The 19286-nt window shown below is 55.7% G+C and overlaps 1 protein-coding gene across 6 annotated transcripts in view; it reads right to left on the bottom strand.

Moving 5' to 3' along the window:
• The window catches only part of SORCS2 (sortilin related VPS10 domain containing receptor 2), a 550766-nt gene extending 532007 nt beyond the window's left edge, over positions 1 to 18759 (bottom strand). For 5 of the 6 annotated variants that reach the window (XM_030924965.1, XM_030924973.1, XM_030924972.1 and 2 more), the window contains exon 1: positions 18221 to 18759. In XM_030924965.1, the coding sequence (XP_030780825.1) occupies positions 18221 to 18703 (483 nt within the window). In that variant the 5' untranslated portion in view covers positions 18704 to 18759. The remainder of the gene's footprint in view (positions 1 to 18220) is intronic. The other variant, XM_010370027.2, reaches the window with a different exon arrangement.
• Between the last annotated feature and the right edge of the window lie 527 nt (positions 18760 to 19286).

Below are 19286 nucleotides of genomic sequence, written 5' to 3'. Positions count from 1 at the left end.
GCCAACCATCCTGGGCACTGCATCAAGGTCAAGCATTTGATCCGGGCATGGTGACTCACACCTGTAATCCCAGCGCTTTGGCAGGCCAAGGTGGAGGGATCCCTTGAGCCCAGGAATTCAAAACCAGCCTGGGCAACAGAGCAAGATTTCATCTCTACAAAAAAATGAAAATTAGTCGGGCATGGTAGCGCATGCCTATAGCCCTAGTTACTCGGAAGGCCAAGGCAGGAGGAGGGCATGAGCCCAGCAGTTGGAGGTTGCCGTGAGCCAAGATCGCAGCATTGCAGTCCAGCCTGGGTGGCAGAGAAGCCCCGCCTCTATTTTAAATAATGGTGATAATAAAGATCAAGGGTAGAAAGCCCAGCCCTCAGCACACAAAGGAAGTGAGTGGGTAGGCGCCGAAGACGACTAGGGGCCCAGCCTTCACATTATCCACAAACGCCCCCACCCACCTGGCACTACACAAGGCTGATGACGTCCTTTTCTGGGGAATGCCACCTCTTCTGAGAGACCCTCCCTGATGCCACCCCAGTCAGAGGCCCCCATCACACACGCATGCTTCAGAGCATCCCCGCCATGGGCTCCTGCCCTGGGGCCCCAAGGTCACCATCTGCCCCCACCCCAGAGGGCTGTAACCTCACCAGGACATGGACCATGCTTGGTCCCAGCCACGGACATCACCCATTCCCCCAGCAGAGGATCTGGCCCAGAGTCATAGCTCCCGGCTAAACGCATGAGCCGCTCCAAGTACACCTCCCAAAATGCTCTCTGGGGCAAACACAAATTTGGGCCACACCCCGGCAGATGTCAGTAATCCATGATGTCAACAACAACTCATGGATTAGTTGGTCAGTGGGTTCTGCCTGGTCTTCGTCCCTTCTCTGATTATGCCGAAAACCAGACCCCACAGCAGGCAGGTGAGTGAGAAGACAGAAAAAAAAAAAAAAACAGATTGGACATGATCTCAAAATTCAAAGATCAGCTCCCGCACTTCAGGAACTCTGTCCCTGACTGCTCCAAACACGCAGTCGAGAAGGGGCCAAGCCCACCAAAAACAGTCTAGGAGGGGGCAGGCTTCAGCACCACGGAGCCGGCCACAGAAGCTGGCCTCACACTGGGGCCCTGGCAGAGGCTGTTTCCAGCAGGGGAGGCTGGGAGCTTCCTAAAGAGAGGGGTGCCTGGCCTGACTCTACACAGCCTCCCAAGTCCTCACACCCCAGAGGCCACAAGTATCTCAAGACCCCAGGATGGGCCAGGCCACCCCGAAACCGGGATGGAGTCAGAGCCCCAGGACACAAAGATGTGAAAGATATGGAGGCAAGCAAGGCCCAAGGTGAGGGGCACAGCAGCAAGTCCTCAGAGACGGGGGCGGGGGCATGCTCTCGGGCCCTAAAGGACAGGGTGACAGAGCCAGCTGAGGAGGGGCATCTGAGCGGACGCTGGCTGTCCAGCACCAGGCCACGACCTCCACATGTGATGTGCTCCCATCTACAACAAGGCCAGGTCAGTGTCCTTTCCCTCCCAGGGAAGAGAAAGATGAAGTTCCGTGAGGTCCGCAGCTTGCAGGGCGACATGAAGCCAGGAGGCAGCAGAGCAGAGGGGCTGCCTCCATGGAGGGCAGAAGTATGGTCAGGGGTGAGGGACGCAGGCAGGGGCCCCCTGGGGCAGGCCAGGCTGTCTGCTGGAAAGGTGGGGACCTTCACACGCTGTCCACCCCCTGCCAGGGTTAGGTGAGCCAGGTTGGCGGCACATAGACCAGGCTGGCCTCGCAAACGGGTCGCGCAGCCTCTCAGAGTCCCTCTGTGTGCTCAGAAGACTTGGACCAGCGCCCAGGGCAGAGGCAGCTCTCTGCAGGGTTACCCTATAGGACTAGAAAGAGGGGGTGCCTGGTGAGCAGGAGATGAGGCAGTGCATCCCTAGAAAAACTTGGGGTACCCTAGGCAAGAGAGGGCTGAGGGAGACACAACCAGGGCCAAGCCAAGCCCTGGCATCCCACTGGGACTGGGACTGAGACAGAGAGAGGATGGAGCTGCAACCTCTCACCCTTGAAACAGCCATGCATGGTCATCCCTTGCCTGTGGCTGCCGGGGTGTAGAGAGGAAATCATTCACTAGTCTGTCCAGTGTGCCTAGCACACAGTCTGGCACACAGGGGGCCTTAGGAAATGTGTCTGCAGAGAAAGAAAGGGCAGAGGGCAGAAGACCAGCCCTGCCTCCCTCCCCTCCCTGCCAAGCCCCTGCCTGCCAATAATCCTCGAAGTCTTCAGCACACAGTGCCCACCGGAGGCCGTTTGGAAATGCCATAGGAAGCAGAAACCCTGTGGGGCTGGAGGGCTGGGGGCAATGTGCGTCCTGTCCCAACATGCTCCTTGGACGGTCTCCAACCCCTACCTGCCTCAGCTCAGAAGCCAAGGTGACCAGCACCAACCCCCTTCTGCATGTCCCGGGGCGTGAGGAGACCAGGCCAGGGAGGGAGCTGGGGGCCGCTTTGGTGGGCTTCTTTGCCTTCCTGAGCCAGGAAGGTGGGCCCCAGCTGTGCCTTCATGGGCCAGGCTGGCTCCCACCTGGGGCCAAGGGACACTGCAGGAGGTGGGATCCTGGAAGAAGCCGCCCAAAAGCTCCCTTCCCACTCCTGACAAGTCCCAGAAGTTCCCAGGTTTTGGATTTCCCCGTCACTGCCCGGCCCTCTGCTCAACCACGGGCGAGATGGAAAGAAATTCCGACTTGATCTTAGAGGTGAGAATTCCAGGCAATAATTCATATCAGGAAACTTGTGAAAAACCAGATGTCAACGAGAAATACTTTCTTTAAAAGTAAACTGGAGGAGCTGAATGTTCATGAAATACGCTGGGCTTTGTTCCACTTTAGCAAACTATTCAGGAAATGGGAAGAAATTGGAACCACATAAAATCTCCCTAGAGAAAGAAGGTACATTCCGATTAGGGGCGACGATGCAGTCTTCCCTGGGACTGGAGAAGCTCGTTCCCGCATCGCTAGACATCCTCCCCGCTCCCTGTACCTTTACCTCCATGGGGAGGGGTCCTGCCAGCCCCAGGGCGGATGAGGGAACCCAGGCCTAGGGGACTGGGGAGCTGGCCCCAGCTCAGTGCTCAGCGCAGCCCGCTGAACCTGGCCGCCTCCAGGAGCCCCAACCGTCTGGCCACGGTGGCCGCCACACTCCAGCCCAGCAGCTGGGCCCTGGCCAGGTGCTGGGTGAACGCAGAGAGCAGCCCAGTGACTCACACCGGCTCCCAGCCCAGGCTGTGTGGGCGGGAGGGGCTCGGTGGGGCCAGCAGCAAGCCTTCCCAGCCACAGCTCAGCACTGCACCTTTCCAGCCCTTCTCAAAGGGACATGTTGATGTGAATTAGAAGAAAAGACATTCACAGACACAGAATGAAAAGCGAGGCCCCACACGTGGACAAAGGCCATTGTCAAGGCTCCCTCCATAGAAGGCCCCCCGAGAACTCAGAAACTGGTGATTCCTCTGAAGCTGGCCCAGAGGGAAGGTTCAGGGCAGGGCTGGCGTGTAGATGGATGAGCGAGTGAGCAGTGGGTGATGCTGGGCGCGGGGCTGGTGTGTAGATGGATGAATGAGTGAGTGAGCAGGTGGGTGATGCTGCAAAGGCATTTCCATCAGAAAGCCCAGGTTTCTCCAAACCTGCTGTCCCCTGGGGAAGCCCTCCCATGGTTCGACCTACCCCCAAGTCCTCTGTCTTTGTTGAAAGCTGGACAAACCCATCTCGTGGGTTTCTTGTTTTGTCTTGTTTTGTTTTGTTTTGCTGGGTGAGATGAGGCTGGGATCATCAAGGATGCTATTTCAATGCCCTAATTCAATTTTGGAATGGGTGTTTTCTCACCACGGAGTACCCTGGCTCCTGGCTGACCCAGTGGCCCCGCCATGGAGGCGTAGGCGTCACCAGAGCCTGGCTGCATACCCGCGACCGTGAGTCAGCGGCTGCTAGACTGCTTCCCCTCTGCCCAGGACTCCTCTCAGGCAAGAGACAAATCTGTCTGTCTCTCTGGCAGCCAGCTCTCTTCTCTGCAGATATGTGCATAATCCCCACCCCACGGGGTGGAGATTAATTACTGCATTAAAGAACTTCCCAGGTTACTCCTGGAGCCGGCAGTGGGCCAAGGAGCCCAGCTCCTCACTCACCAGCTTTGCGAGGACTCAACTCTCCCCAGATTCCCCAGCAGGGAAACTAGGCCTCTGAGCTTCAGGATCCATGACCTCCTCCTAGTTCCCCCTTTCAGAAGTCCCCAGATGTTTACTGAGCATCTACTAAGCGCCAGGCGCGTGGGGAGCAACAGGGAATGAGACAAACCAAAGTCCCTGAGCTGCTAGAGTCCATACCCTCAGTGGACTGGAGGAGACCAGACAGGAGGCCTGGGGAAGACGGGGACACTGGCGCACGGCAGAGGGGACAGGACTGTATCATTCCCATGGGATCCATCTGTCCCCATCGCATCCCTCCAGCTGAGTCCTACCTCGCATGGTGCTTTTGTTTTTTTGCTTTTTTTATTTGTTTGTTTGTTTGAGGCGGAGTCTCATTCTGTCACCCAGGTTGGAGTACAGTGGCGTGATCTCAGCTCACTGCAACCTCCACCTCCCAGGTTTAAGCGATTCTCCTGCCTCAGCCTCCAGGATAGCTGGGATTACAGGCGTGTGCCACCACGCCCAGCTAATTTCTTTGTATTTTTAGTGGAGACAGGGCTTCACCATGTTGCCCAGGCTGGTCTCGAACTTCCTGACCTCAGGTGATCCACCCGCCGCTGCCTCCCAAAGTGCTGGAATTACGGGCGTGAGCCACCGCGTCCAGCCCCATGGCGTTATTTCTACATGTTCTGGATTCTCTCTGCTTGCTCTTTCTTCAAGGACCCATGAACTTGGATGGAGAAACAATGGCCTCTTTATTTTCAACCAGCCCCAGCTGAAATTAGGCATTTCCTTCCATTCTGAAGTAGGCAACAAGTCACAAATGTATCATCAGTACCTGGGCGTCACCAACAGAAATCACAGATATCTCCAAGGCCAGATCACAGTTGTTATCGGTCTCAAAGTATTGCTTACACTCAGCACAACTTCCAAACTATGGAAATCATCACACCTGCTGCAAGTTCTTATGGAAGTGTTACTGAAGAAATTAATTTTAGTATTTTGATAACTTCATTGCCATGAAATTGGTTTCCTCTGGATCTATACTTTGTTTTATGCTAATTATAAAATCCTCATTCTGAGAAAGTTTCATGAGCTTCTCCAGGATTGGGGTGGGCAGGAGTCTAGGGCACAGAGAGAGCTAAGAGCCCCCGTGCCAGTTTGGGGTCCTCAAAGCCAGAAAACCCCTGGGTGTGTGTCCTTGGTCCACCCAAGGAGCCTAGCACAGCCAGGTACACAGCAGCCGCCTGACATCATAGCTGCTGAGGACCCAAAGTGGATGCCCAGAAGGCCTATCTGATGGTCAAACGAAGAATCAGAAAATAAACTTGGCTGGGGTTCAGCAGTATTGATGGGAATAAATTGAGAAAAACACAGGGTTTTTATTGAGTGCTTTATTTTTACAGAGTGAAAATTGAATTACTTAACTGGTCAATGAGGTAGTCAACTGGGAAAAGTGCCTAAAAGCAGAGGAGGAGGAGAAATGGGCTTGAACTTGGAAGGCAAACGGTTACCCTTAGCAAGAGTGGCCATGCCGAGCAATGCCTCCAGGAAAGGTTCCCTTTTCCACCCTTGGGCCAGCACCGGACCAGCCTATTTCTGACTTCCCCAGGTTGACAGATCTGGATTTCCTGGGCTAAGAGAGATACCCCTCCTTGGGTCACAAGTGGCAGAATTCAGAGGTTATGAGAACAGAACAGAGAAAGGTGACTCCTACAACGCAGCCTTGCCACTGTGTCCCTTGTAGACGCGGGATTGTCCTCATGCCACGTATGTTTCTCCTCCTGTGGATTTCCTTGGGGGTTGCAATTATGCTACTGACCAGCAAGTGGGTACAAGGCAGCCACAAGGGTGATTTCTGATGCAGATATAACCTCAGGCTTGATCAAAAACTTAACATAAGCCGGGCACGGTGGCTTACGCCTATAATCCCAACACTTTTAGAGGCTGAGGCGGGTGGATTGCTTGAGCTTAGGAGTTCAAGACGAGCCTGGGCAATACAGCAAAACCCCCATCTCTACTAAAAAATACAAAAATTAGCCAGGTGTGGTGGCGTGCACCTGTAGTCCCAGGTATTTGGGAGGGTGAGGTGAGAGAATCACTTAATTGGGGGAGGTTGAGGCTGCAGTGAGCTGTGACTGCATCACTGCACTCCAGCCTGGGCAACAGAGCAAGACCCGGTCTCGAGAAGAAAAAAAAATTGATATAGAATTACCATATGATCCAGCAATCCCACTTCTGGGCATTTACCCAAAAGGACTGAAAGCAGGGACTTGAAAAAATATCTGCACACCCATGTTCACAGCAGCCTAATTCACACCAACCAAAAGATGGAAACAACGCAAACGTCCATCCGCAGACGCACAAAGGCAGGAAATGTGTTCTGTCCAGACGGTGGAATAGTACTCAGCCATAAAAAAGGAATGAAATTCTGGCACCTGCCACAGCCGGGGCGAACCTTCCAGACATGATGCTGAGTGAAATAAACCAGACACAAAATGACAAATGTGTATGGTTCCACCTATATGAGGTCATTAGAGCATCAAATTCATAGAGACAGAAAGTAGACTGTGAGTGGTAGGAACTGGAGGAGGGGTGATGGGGGTTAGTGTTTAAGAGGGGCAGAGTTTCCATTTGGGAAGATGAGAACGTTCTGGAGAAGAATGGTGGTGACAGGTGCATGACAATATGAATGAATTGAATGCCCCTAGAACCATACACTTAAAAAGTATTAAGACAGTGAATTTATGTTACATCTATTTTACCACAATTTTTAAAACAGTAATAAAGTAAAAAGAATTTTTTTCCGAGACGGGCGGATCACGAGGTCAGGAGATCGAGACCATCCTGGCGAACACGGTGAAACCCCGTCTCTACTAAAAAAATACAAAAATCTAGCCGGGCGAGGTGGCGGGCGCCTGTAATCCCAGCTACTCGGGAGGCTGAGGCAGAAGAATGGCGTGAACCCGGGAGGCGGAGCTTGCAGTGAGCTGAGATCCGGCCACTGCACTCCAGCCTGGGTGACAGAGCGAGACTCTGCCTCAAAAAAAAAAATTTTTTTTGCAGTGGCACGATCTTGCCTCACTGCAATCTTCATCTCCCGGGTTCAAGTGATTCTCCTGCCTCAGCCTCCTGAGTAGCTGGGATTACAGGCATGTGCCACCAGGCCCGGCTAATTTTGTATTTTTACAAATTTTCATCATGTTGGCCAGGCTGGTCTCAAACTCCTGACCTCAGGTAATCCGCCTGCCTCGGCCTCCCAAAATGTTGGAATTACAGGCATGAGCCACCACGCCTGGCCAGAAAAAAGAATTTTAAAAAGAACTTGGGCTCAAGAGCGAAGGAATTCAAACTACATCTCGGGTCCTCACTAGCTGTGTGACTGGGGACAAGTCCTCCCGCCATGCCGAGCCTTCTTTTCCACAGCTGTAAAATGCATATAATCATGGTATCTACTGTGTAGGTCTCTCTATAGGAGCAAATAAAACAAGTGGGTGTGACACAGCATCCGGCACCTAGATGGGGGCTGTGATTTTTTTTTTTTTTTTTTGAGATGGAGTCTCACTCTGTCACCCAGGCTAGAGTGTGGTGGCTGGATCTCAGCTCACTGCAAGCTCCGCCTCCCGGGTTCACACCATTCTCCTGCCTCAGCCTCCTGAGCAGCTGGGATTACAGGCGCCCGCCACCTTGCCCAGCTAGATTTTTTGCATTTTTAGTAGAGACGGGGTTTCACCGTGTTAGCCAGGATGGTCTCGATCTCCTGACCTCGTGATCTGCCTGTCTCGGCCTCCCAAAGTGCTGGGATTACAGGTGTGAGCCACCATGCCTGGCGGGGCTGTGATTTTTAACTTTATTATTATTAATCAGCAGTTCCCTGTAAATAGTGAGGGATTATTATTATAAGTTAAATTACATCAGAAGCAGAAGCTGGGAGGTGATCCTAACTGCCGGATCTCCCCGGCTGAGGCCTGGGAGATGCTATCTCTACTTCTGATGCTTCAGAAATATGCACGGCGAAAAAGCCTCATAAAGAATTCTTTCTGAATTAAAATTGATCTGAATGGAAGCGGCCACACTCTGCCTGGCTCTTTTCTTTCTCTAATTTGAACTTCATTTATCTGAGCGTTGGGAAACGGTGACTTGCAAGTGATGTGCTCGGTGTGAGTGAAGGCAAGCTCAACATTGCAGGAAATTATCTGCTTTTGCAAGAAATTTACTAAGGAAAGAGAGTGCTGTTATTTTAAGATCTTCGAGCTGGTGTGAGAAGAAACTAATTAAATGATTGTAATTTTCTGTGCAAATACAGTAACTGACCGCTACAGAAATGCAAAATAAGAAGGAGCTTTTCCACCTCAAAAGGACACTGGAGTTTTACATTGTTTTTCCAGTCTTTCCAGGAGAGTCCTCACTCACTCAAGTATCCCTATTCCATTTTTTAATGACAAATGGAGCTTAACCGGAATACAGATGACGAGCACCATATGCCTACTGGGAAACTGTCCTGAGTCAGGGGCTGAATGGAAAAGATGTTGCTACTGCCCTCAGCGGGCTGTATATCAATCAGCAGCGAGCAAGTTGCCTAAGTCTGTGTTTTACAACCTTGCAGAGCAGGTCAGGGATGGTCCGTGGGAACCTGCTGGGAGTGGGGAAAGTGGTACAGGGCATTCCCACCCCTACTATCCACTTAGACTGACAGACCCATGTCTGCACTTCTTTTACACCCAGAATCCAAGCTCACATCCAGGACGGGGCTTTCCAAGAAAAAGCAGGATGTGAACCAACGCAGAACACAGGCCTTCACCTTTCCAATGCTACAGATGGAGACCTTGCCCTCCCGGTGGCCAGAGCCAGGGATCTCTGCTCCCTGGACTTCCAAAAGGGGAAGACGTTGGTCAGGAACAGCAGCTGCAGCCACAGCCAGGCTTCTCAGTTCATCAGCATCCCTGCAATCCATACAGCACCCACCCAAACTAGGAACTAAGGAGGGGCGAGGACAAAGTGGGCCGTTGGCAAGAACCTATAAACAACTCATCCTTTGGAGTACGAGAAAAGAAAGACAAGGCGGCCCCCAGAGAGGAGGCAACGGACAAGCTTCCCCTCCGTTTCTTCCTGCACCAGAAAAGGCACAGGGATTCTCCGCAGCGTCCCAGCTGATCTGCCCGTCACTCCAGCCTGCTCTCCTTCGAATCCTCTGCACAAGTCTTAGCCTGACTCTGAAAAAATCACCATAAAATAAAGTAACGGCTAGGCCAAGAGGCCCACGCAAGCTCTGGGCTGCCTTCTCATCTGAGGGGCGTGCCGAGGAATGAGGCTAATTTATGACCTCTTTAGAATACTCTCAGGAACCTTCACACAACTACAAATTAAATTGCCCTTTATTAAAGTAAAAGTGGATTTGTGAAATGTGCTCAGCAACTTTATTAACAGGGCCGTCTCTATGCCTTCGAGCCAAGCTTCTATGATCAACGGCCGAGTCTCTCCTCTGCCCATGGGCGCTCCAAGCTGCTCCAGCCCCCAGGCCTCTCCTTCAGCCTTAATATTCTCACCATCCCAACCTGCTCCTCAGCCCGGGACTCTACTCATCCTGCGGAGCAGCTCCATCTTCACCTCCTCCAGGAAATCTTTCCAGACTTCCCCAGCGCAGACTCACACAGCACCTAGAACGCGCTAGGATGAATTCCTGTCTAGACCAAACATTTCACCCGGGCAGCCTCGCTGTATCCTCAGCACCTAACAGCGCTAGGCACACAGAGAAGCTCGGTAAAGAGCTGAGGCCAACAGCTACCACGAGCTGGGCCTTGAGCTGGTTTCAAGAAGACAGTGAAGATGCGAGTGAAGTCGACACTCTCAGGAAACAAGACGAAGGAGGACATTGGTGGGTCTGCTGGCCAGGCCCCCATCCATGGAGCGCATGGCCCCAGCACTGGCCTGACACACAGAAACCATTATCCTCATTTGATAAATTAGGAAAAAGGCTCAGAGAGGTTCAGTCCTCATCCAAGCATGAACAGCAGGCTCGGGTGAGACCAGCCGTTCCTGAAGTTCAGCTCTCATGGAAATCTGCCTCCTTCGTGACTACTTGAAAGAGGCTGCAGTGAGGTTCTTGGGCTGGGCATTCCTTCATCCCTAGTCTCCATTCATATAAATAAAATACAAATCAATCAGCAAATGTGTACTAAACATAAACAATGTCCGGGTTGGTAGTGACCTTGGAGATGGTCTAGTCCTGACGCTCATCTTACAGATGGGGAAACTGACGTCTGGGGAAGAGTGGGTACATGGGTGGCCAGCATGATGGGAAGGGAGGGGTGAACGCCCAGCTGAGCGATGCAGGGAGATAACCCAGAATTCCCCAGGGAAGAGAGGGAAAGCAGCACCAGCATGTTGGAGGGCAGGGGAGGGACCCGGGGTCAGAGCCAGAGGCTATGGAGCAGCATGGAGTGCACCCCTGGGTCCAGCTGGGATCTAGGCTCACAACCACAACTCTGGACCCCTCAGTCAGCCCCTGGTGGTCCCGCTTTCCCCCCAAGCCGAAAGCCCCTGCAGTGGCCTGGAGCATGGACATGGAGCCTCCTTTTGAGCACTTCTAGCGAGGAGGGATCAGGGCCTCCAGAGCAGCACGAGAGCCCATCCACATCGCTGCCCTGCACGTGGGGCAACTGAAGACAATCTAGCCTCCCTCAGCTCTGCGCTTCCCCACTGTGCACCAGAGGGGTGGGGTTCCAGCCCAAAGCTGGGTTTCTATCCCATAACCCCTCCTGCTCACATTCCCCGGGAGTGTTGGCCCCTCAGGCAAGGACCCAGCAAGGCAGGGTAACTTAGGTCAGGTGAACTGATTGCAGGGAGTGGGAGAGTGGGTTTGGGAGCTTCTCAGGGGTCCTCAGAAGTGACAGGAACAGACCAGCACTTGAGGGGGTACACAAGAGAGGACAGAACGTGGGGGATCCACAGTCAAGGTCTCACCTGCTGAACTTGGATGAGAACACTAACAAAGGCAGCTCCCCATCCCAGAGCAGGCCCGCACCACCCAGGCCAGGGAGTGGGTCTGTGCAGCTCCCCATCCCAGAGCAGGCCCGCACCACCCAGGCCAGGGAGTGGGTCTGTGCAGCTCCCCATCCCAGAGCAGGCCCGCACCACCCAGGCCAGGGAGTGGGTCTGTGCAGCCCAGCTCACAGCAAGAGCCTCTCTTCCACACCACTGAGGCCAGGGAATCAGGTCTGTGCAGCTCCCCATCCCTGAGCGGCCGGCACCACCCAGGCCAGGGAGTGGGTCTGTGCAGGGCAGGCCAGACCACAGCAAAAGCCTCCCTCGGACCCCAGCCAGGAAACACCATGCGCAGGAGCCCCACTCAGACAGCCCCTGCTTCACGGCACAGGCAATGGCCACAGGCAGCCCCTCCACCAGCCCACCTGCCCTCTGCACCCCAGAGATCTCTGCTGCTCCCCTCTGTCCCACCTCCTCAGCCTTGTCAGCCGTCCTCATCCTCCTCCACCTGTGGCCCATGTGACCGCTCCCCAGGTGAACTGAGCTTCCCCGGCCCGCCCCGCCTTGCCCTCCCTGCACCTATGCCTCCACACCGGCCCCACCTCACTCCTCCTGAATTGCATCCCTGGGGCTCTCTGCCCCACCGCACCCCCCACTTTGGGCCACAGGCACTTCAAGAGAAGGAGTCCATCCCACTGGCTCCGGGCCCTTCCTCTGCACCCCAGGGCTGACACCTGAAACATGATGACCGAACGAGGGCCCAAGTCGAGAGAGAGCACGGCTGCCCATCCTCCTGGCTCAGAGGAGAATCAGAAGGACAGGGACTTCCGCACAGTGCACTCAGCAGACCCCATGGGTAAGCACCCAGGAAACGAGGCCTGCGGCTGCTTCTTACCTTCACCCTAAAAGCAGCTGATTTGGAGGCAAATGTGAGGCCACGTGGAGGGTTCTGGGCACAACTCCCTCCCCTTCCTGCTGGGAGCTCTCAACCCACGCTCTGAATGTTGAGTGACTGGGGCGAGGGCAGAAGCCCTGGGTCAACTTGTGAGCCTGCGGTTTGCACGCTGAGACTTCCCTAGACTCAGCCCGCCCTCTGCATGTCCCCAAGTGCTGCTGCCTCTCTCCACACAGAGTCCCTGGCTCCCTCATGGTTCTTCATCCAGCCGCCAGGCCCAGGGTCCCGGACAGGTTTGCCCCGCCAGCAGCCAGCTCCTGGCAGCAAGTATGACAGGCACTCAGCCCTGGTCACCACATCCCTTGACCTCTGCCTACTTCTGTCTCTCTCCAGGTGGCCGCTGGACACCCTTGGTGATGAGCTGTCACGACAGAGATGCACTGCCTCTGGATGGAGGCCCAGTACTCAGGCTGACCAGCCACAGCTCAGCCACCAGGGCCCACACCTTGGGCTCCAATCCAGCCCCCACCCCTAGTGCTGGGAGGCCACACCGTGGGGGCGTCCTCAGCAGAGGTAATGCACGGCAAGTTCAGCAGACTTAAATTAAAAACCCTGAGCTTGGAGCCACCAAGCTGTCCTCTAAGGTGGACTGGAGTTGACATCACAAAACCACAAGCATCAGACACAAGGCTACAGGTCAGCTTTGTCACGGATTTGAACCCGTTCATTTAAGAACTCACATGGTCTCTACACTCTGGAAGTTGGCCTGGAGCCTAGAAGCCCAGCGCCACTCAGGACGGAGAGAGGCCTGCAGAGCCAAGGCAGCCACGTCCTCTGCGTCCAGCCAAGCACCTCTCTCCAACCCACTCTCCTCTCCGTCAGCCCCCTCCACAGCCCTGGTCCACGCCTCCCCCTGGCAGCAGCTCCTCCCTGAGCCTCTGTCCAGATGTCTCACTCTGCAGCCCTCACCAGCCCCATCCCCCACACTGCCTCAGAGCTCTTTCTTGATGTCATTTGCTGAGCTCCTGCTGTGGGCCAGGCTCTGATCTGAGCATTTCACATGGAAGATCTCACTTCACCTGCACCGCAAACCTGTGAGCCTTACTTCTCCCATTTTCAAGATATGGTCACTGAAGTCCAGAGAATTTAGTCCATTTGCCTAGATCCCAGAGCCAGAGAGCAGCAGGGCCAGGATACAGACCCGGGCAGGCTGTCTCTGAAGCCATTGCAATGTCCACCACGCCTCACTGCCACACTGACTCTTCAGCCTCACATCTGGGGTCTGTCGGGAGCTTTTGAATCTGTTTTTTCCAAACTTCTTTTCTCTTGTTTGTCTCCATGCATAATGCATTCACTCTCACTTTATATAACACACACATACCTTCAAAATTCCAACCCCCCAGACCTTGCTCAAGTTGGAATGTTGTTTTTCTGGAATGTTCTCCATCTCCTATATACTCCACCTACTCATTCTTTAGGCCAGCCTTGATGCCACCTCTTCCATGCAGTCTTCCCTGATTTCGCCATCAGCATTATCGGGTAGGGTGACACTCGCCCCCTCATATCCTAGCAGTTCATGTTCATCTCCCACTAGACTACTCCGAGATCCACTACTAAACTCAGGGGATGCAAAGGAAGCTAAGACCCCTTCCCTGCTATCAGGGTCTGAACTGTGTCCCCCCACCAAAATCCGTACGTTGACGTCCTAATCCCTAGCACTTCAAAATGTGACTGTATTTGGAAGCAGAGCCTTTAAAGAGGTAACTAAGTTAAAATGAGGTGGTTAGAACAAGCCCTGATCCAGTATGACTGGTGCTCTTACAAGAAAAAGAGATGAGGACACAGACACACACAGAGGTAAGACCATGTGGAGACATGGGGAAGGCGGCATGGCAAGGCCAGGAGCGAGGCCTCAGAAGGAACCAACCTGAACAATACCTTGATCTCTGACATCAAGCCTCCAGGACTGCAAGAAAATACATTTGTGTTGTTTCAGTCACAGAGTCTGTGGCACTTTGCCCTGGCAGCCCTAGAGAGAGAATTCACCTGCCCTCAAGGAACTCAACACCCGGCAGATGTCATGACGGAAATCTCATACAAACTTGGGGAGAGGCCACGGGTACTATAGTAGAAGATGCTGCCACAGACCCCACTAGTTCTTGACCTCTTAACTCAGAGAAACAAGTTTGAGAAGCTCTTCTGATGTGTAGCTCTAGTTCTCTGGGTATAACATATACACAAATATCGGGTTCATCAAGATTGCAGAACAGAGAGTATGGGTAATCTGCTCAGAATCACCTCAGCATTCAACTGCCTTGGATAGCACCAACAATGTGGCGCAGCACAGAGCAGATTTGGGAAATGGGCAGAGGGAAGGGAGGGAGAAGGAAGCACGAGGGGAGGGGAAGAGAGGGAGGGAAGGGGAAGGGGAAGGGAGGGACGGGAGGGACGGGAAGGGAGAGAGGGGAGGGAAGGGGAGGGAAAGGGAGGGAGGGGAGGGAAGGGAGGGGAGAGGGGAGGGGAGGAGAGGGGAGAGGGGAGGGGAGGAGAGGGGAGAGGGGAGGGGAGGAGAGGGGAGAGGGGAGGGGAGGAGAGGGGAGAGGGGAGGGGAGGAGAGGGGAGAGGGGAGGGGAGGAGAGGGGAGAGGGGAGGGGAGGAGAGGGGAGAGGGGAGGGGAGGAGAGGGGGGGGAGGGGAGGGGAGGAGAGGGGAGGGGAGGGGAGGAGAGGGGAGGGGAGGGAGGTACTGATCTTCTTGGGGAACAATGACAGAGGTGAACAAACTGGACCAGGCTGCAGGAAGCTCACGTTCAAGTTAAATGATACATTCAGCTTCAAAGTTGAGGATCAAGTGCCTTGTGGGAAGGAGCCCAGGTGAGCTGTGCTTAAAATAAGCACAATAAGCCCACGATTTCCCAGAAACATTAAGAACAGGACGGGGCACAGCACATTCCCCATAGGGATAACATGAAACCACAACCCCAGAGGCTGAGAGCCACACTCTGTAATATTTATCCACCTTCAAATAGCACCGCTGCCTCCAAGGGCAGCTCCGGAGATGCAAAACCCAGAGCTGTGTGTGCACAGCCCACTCTAGATCCATACAAACGCAATACCTCTTGGTTTCAATGAAACATTAATTTCACACATAACAATTTGTTTCTACAGCTAAACATCAGACAGGGAGGCAGTGTTTGAACTTGCAAGCAAGTGCCCTTCTCTATCGCCATGGGAGCAGGCAGAACCAAGCCGTTGGAAGGAAAACCCACATAATGTTAACGCAGCTGCAGCGACGGGGGCTTAAATCCTGGAACTCCTTCTTGCGGGATGCTCTCAAATGCCATGTTTTAAAGTCCATCCCCCTCATCAAATGCTCCTTTTAATTTTGAAGAACACCTGATATGGTAAAGTAAACACGCTCTTTGTTCATGTTGACCACATCTGCAGAGGGCGGTGAGCAAGTTAAAGGAAATAAAATGTTAGGAAGACTGCTCGGCAAACCAGCTGTGTGAGTTTCTGTCTGGTTGTAGCTTTCAAAGATGGTGCTTTCAAGCAGACGTGAAACCCACTGCCAAATCCCGGCTAAAATCTTTAGTCCTGTGGTTGCAAGACGAGACTAGAGGGAGCAGAGTACGTTTCTAAGACACGTCGTGTGCTGAAAAAAACAATACTATGCACGCAACAAGCACTAAGGCAGTGATTTTTTCTTTTAAAGCGGTTTTACTTAGTTAGCTCAAGGTAACCGGCTTCTTGCCTCTTCTGAGTTTTCTCAGGCAAGGTGAAACTCCTGCAGCCTCCCCTGCTCCCCGAGGTGCAGGATGATAAGGTCCTTCCCTAACTGTCCAGTCTGGAGAATGGGTGTGTGGGAGAGGCAGGAGTGGAAGGTGTTGAAGCCCAATGCCTGGTCCAGCGTCTGACCCCACAGACACCCACACCCACTACTCACAATGAGGGTGTCCTGGCTTCTACTTCCCGAGTGTTAGCTAAGTGTCAGGCTATGCCCGGTGTGCCACACCTCACCCCTGCCCCTCACCTCATGCTGACCAGAGGACATCCATCCCTTAAAACTCCTCTCTGGTTTGGACTTTCTGTCCTCACTAAAGAGAAGCCAACATTGCCCCCCACTCACAACCCCCCACCCCAAGACACACACACACCTGCCAGCAGTGAGGACGCAAGCCCACCCAGTCACAGAGGAGTCACCCAACCCAGCTGCCACCCTCAAGGAGCAAAGCCACACAGGCCCCTCTGACTGCCTCCCACCCCCAGTACCCCATCCCTGCTGGCCCAAGCTCCCTCCTCAACTCTCTCCCAGGAAGCTGCCCTGCACCCGGACTGTGAGGTCAGGTCAGAGGCAGGCTGGGTGTCAGCCTATCCCAAAGACAGCTAGCCTGCCCCTCCCATGGGGCTCCTCCACCCCCTCCCCAGGAAGCTAAATGACAAAGGGGCAGGAGCAGGCTTCAGGATCAACCACCTGGGCAGACGGGGTAGGGGATTAGAGCTTTCTGGCCCTTCAGGATTTGCTTTTTGTGTTTATTTGGTCCTTTGAGCTCTCAGTTTCTGGGTTACCTTTCCACCTGAGTTAGAGCTTATGGTACGGCAGACACCGTTTGTTCACAAGTACACCTGGCATCTGACCCCTCTCTCAAGGTGCAGATGGAGAGAACACTCCCAGTGCTCTTCTAGGGAGGTGGCACCTGCCACCTCTGCAAGGCACTCCAGCCAGCACCCTGACTGCCCCCTGCTGGCCCACTGCACCCAGGGAGCCAACTCTGCCCTCGAAGGGCTGCTAGTCAGGCTGGAGATGTCAGGAATGACCCAAGACCAGACACTTGGCACCTGCACCCTGATAGACGCTGGCTGGTTGGGGAGCTGGGCTCTAGGCCGACTAAATTCATTCAATGCTGCCCATACCCCTACCCCAACATATTCATCTGCCCACCTCGCCCCTCCTCCAGCACACATCACAGCTGCCTGGGAGTAAACCAGCAAAGCCGGACGGAGGAGATGGGCACAAGTGACTGCCCAAATTATGCCCTTTCCTGGCTCCAGAGGCCAGTGTTCCCCACCCAGGCCACAGCCAGTGCATATAGGAACCCTGGCCCTTGGGGAAGCGAGAAGAGGTCTCCTAGGGGACCCCAGGAGACAGCAAGGCACAGGAATGAGGGGAGGCTCCCATCTCCCCTCCGCATACACATATACCATCCTCTCGGGATTCATGGTTACCACCTCCCTACCCCCATCCTTCTCTGGAAACTGCAAAACTAGAGGCCCACAGAGCTGCCCCAGGGTGACTTCAGAGTGGCCCTCGGCCCTTTTGGGGGTGGGGGGAGTGAGGCTGAGGCAGCCCCCAGGGGAATAATCTAAAGGGACCCTCTGCCTCCTGCACGCACCAACAAAGGCCAGAGCAGGCAGGATCTGGGAAGGGTGGGAGCCCCAGGCTGTGGGTGGAGGAACAGGAGGTCCCCAACAGAGGTGGCAAACTTCCAGCTGGAGCAAAGCCAGAGTAGCCGGGAACGTGGGGGGAGGGCAGGGAGTTTGCCGTGCCAGCGTCACACAGGTCCCCAGCACAGTGTGGGGACGAACCCAAGGGGGTACGCGGACCCCAGTGCATCCAGGCGGGGCAACCGGCAGCAGGAGCTCAAGACAGCCGCGGGTCGCACTAGGGGACCCTAGGGAGAGGGGTAACCCAGAAATCCCAGAGTCCTAGAATAGGATTCGAGCTGACCGGGGAAGTCCCGGAGCCTGCGGAGGCGCCACCGCGGAGTCCCGGGTGGACCAGGGAGGGGAGGATCCCAGAGCCCAAAATCCCAGAACGCGAGGCTCAGCTGGGGGAGCCTGGGCGCGAGAGAGGTAACGCCGAGCTGGGGTGACCCTCAAGGACCTGCAGGCTCCCGAAGCCTCTGGGGACCTCCTCCGTAACCCAGGACCTGGAGGCCAGCGGGGGAGTATGGGAGGTGGCCCAGGATCCCGAAATCTGTAGGAATGTCCCCTGCGGTGAGACAAGCGCACGAATCTGAGGACCTCTCCCCAAGAGGGGCGCCGCCGAGGTGACCCAAGTGCCCAAGTCGCCAAGAACGCCCCTGATGAGCACAGGGGGGTCTGGGGTGGGGTCCGTGGTGGTCCCGCCGGGGCGTCCCATGGTGTCCCGCGTAGGGGCCGCGGCGAGCGCGCGGAGGTCACTTACGCTGCTGTTCTCGCCCGTCCAGTGCACCATCGCCTGGTTGTGCGTCGCGTCCCCCTTGAGCACGAACGACGTGCTGATGAGCGACACCTGAGCCCTGGAAGCCACTCCGACCAGCGGCGCCGCCCGCTCCCAGCGCTGGTAGCCCGGGGCGGTGGCGCCGTCCTCCTCACCGGGACCCGGAGCAGGACCTGGACTCGGACCCGGAGCCCCGGGCTCCGTGCCGCGCGCCTGCCGGTCCTCGCCGCCACCGGGCTCCGCGCGTCCCGCGGGAGGGCTCCGTGGCACCCGGGTCAGTTGGGCATGAGGACCCAGGTGCCCGGGCTCGGGGGAGCGCCCCGCCGCCCCGCAGGCGCCCAGCAGCAGCAGCAGCAGCAGGAGCGGCCGCAAGCGCGGCGAGCACAGCGGCGGCGGAGCCCCAGGGCTCGGGGCTCGGGCGGTGGGGCCGGGGCCCTTCCGGGCGCGCGAGGGCCCCCAGTGCGCCATGGTCGCCAGGGGCGGCGGCGGAGCCGGCGGCGGGGCGGCGCGGACGAGGGGACCGCGGCCGGGAGAGCGGGAGGGCGCTGGGGAGCGCGAGCAAGAGCGCAGAGAAAGGAGCCGGCGAGGGGAGGGAGCGGCAGGAGGAGGGGACTCGGCGGCCCCAGCGCCACCCGCGACGCCGAGCGCGCACCGCCATCTGCCGGCCGGCCCGCCGCCCGGACGCTCGTGGGAAGCCGGGGGTTCCGGAGCGCGGCCCCACCTCCAGGCCAGGATCCCCTTCCCAGCTCGGTGGTTCCTCGCGTCCTCCTTCCCGGCTCTCCCACCTCTTGCCGTCCTCCCTCGTCCCTCTCTCCAGGTCCAGCCACGGTTCTGGGGCTCTGGACTCCCGCTGGGAACAGCCAGGTCCCCGTCCAGGAGCTGACAGCCTGAGGGAGACAGACCAACCCAAGAGGACACATTTATAGGCAAAAGAACCCTGAGCTAGAACCAGGGCTCCTGGCGCAGGTTATAAAGGGTTCTCCTCAAGGGGTCTCTGAAGAGGTGGCAGTGGAGAGAGGTTGAGGCTCATGAAGGTCCCTGGGGAGACCTG

This window comes from Rhinopithecus roxellana, chromosome 2, assembly GCF_007565055.1.
Source record: "Rhinopithecus roxellana isolate Shanxi Qingling chromosome 2, ASM756505v1, whole genome shotgun sequence".
In the NCBI taxonomy this organism is placed as follows: Eukaryota; Metazoa; Chordata; class Mammalia; order Primates; family Cercopithecidae; genus Rhinopithecus; species Rhinopithecus roxellana.
Note: the sequence above shows the minus strand (reverse complement) of the source record. Positions and strands in the feature narration are given on the sequence as shown.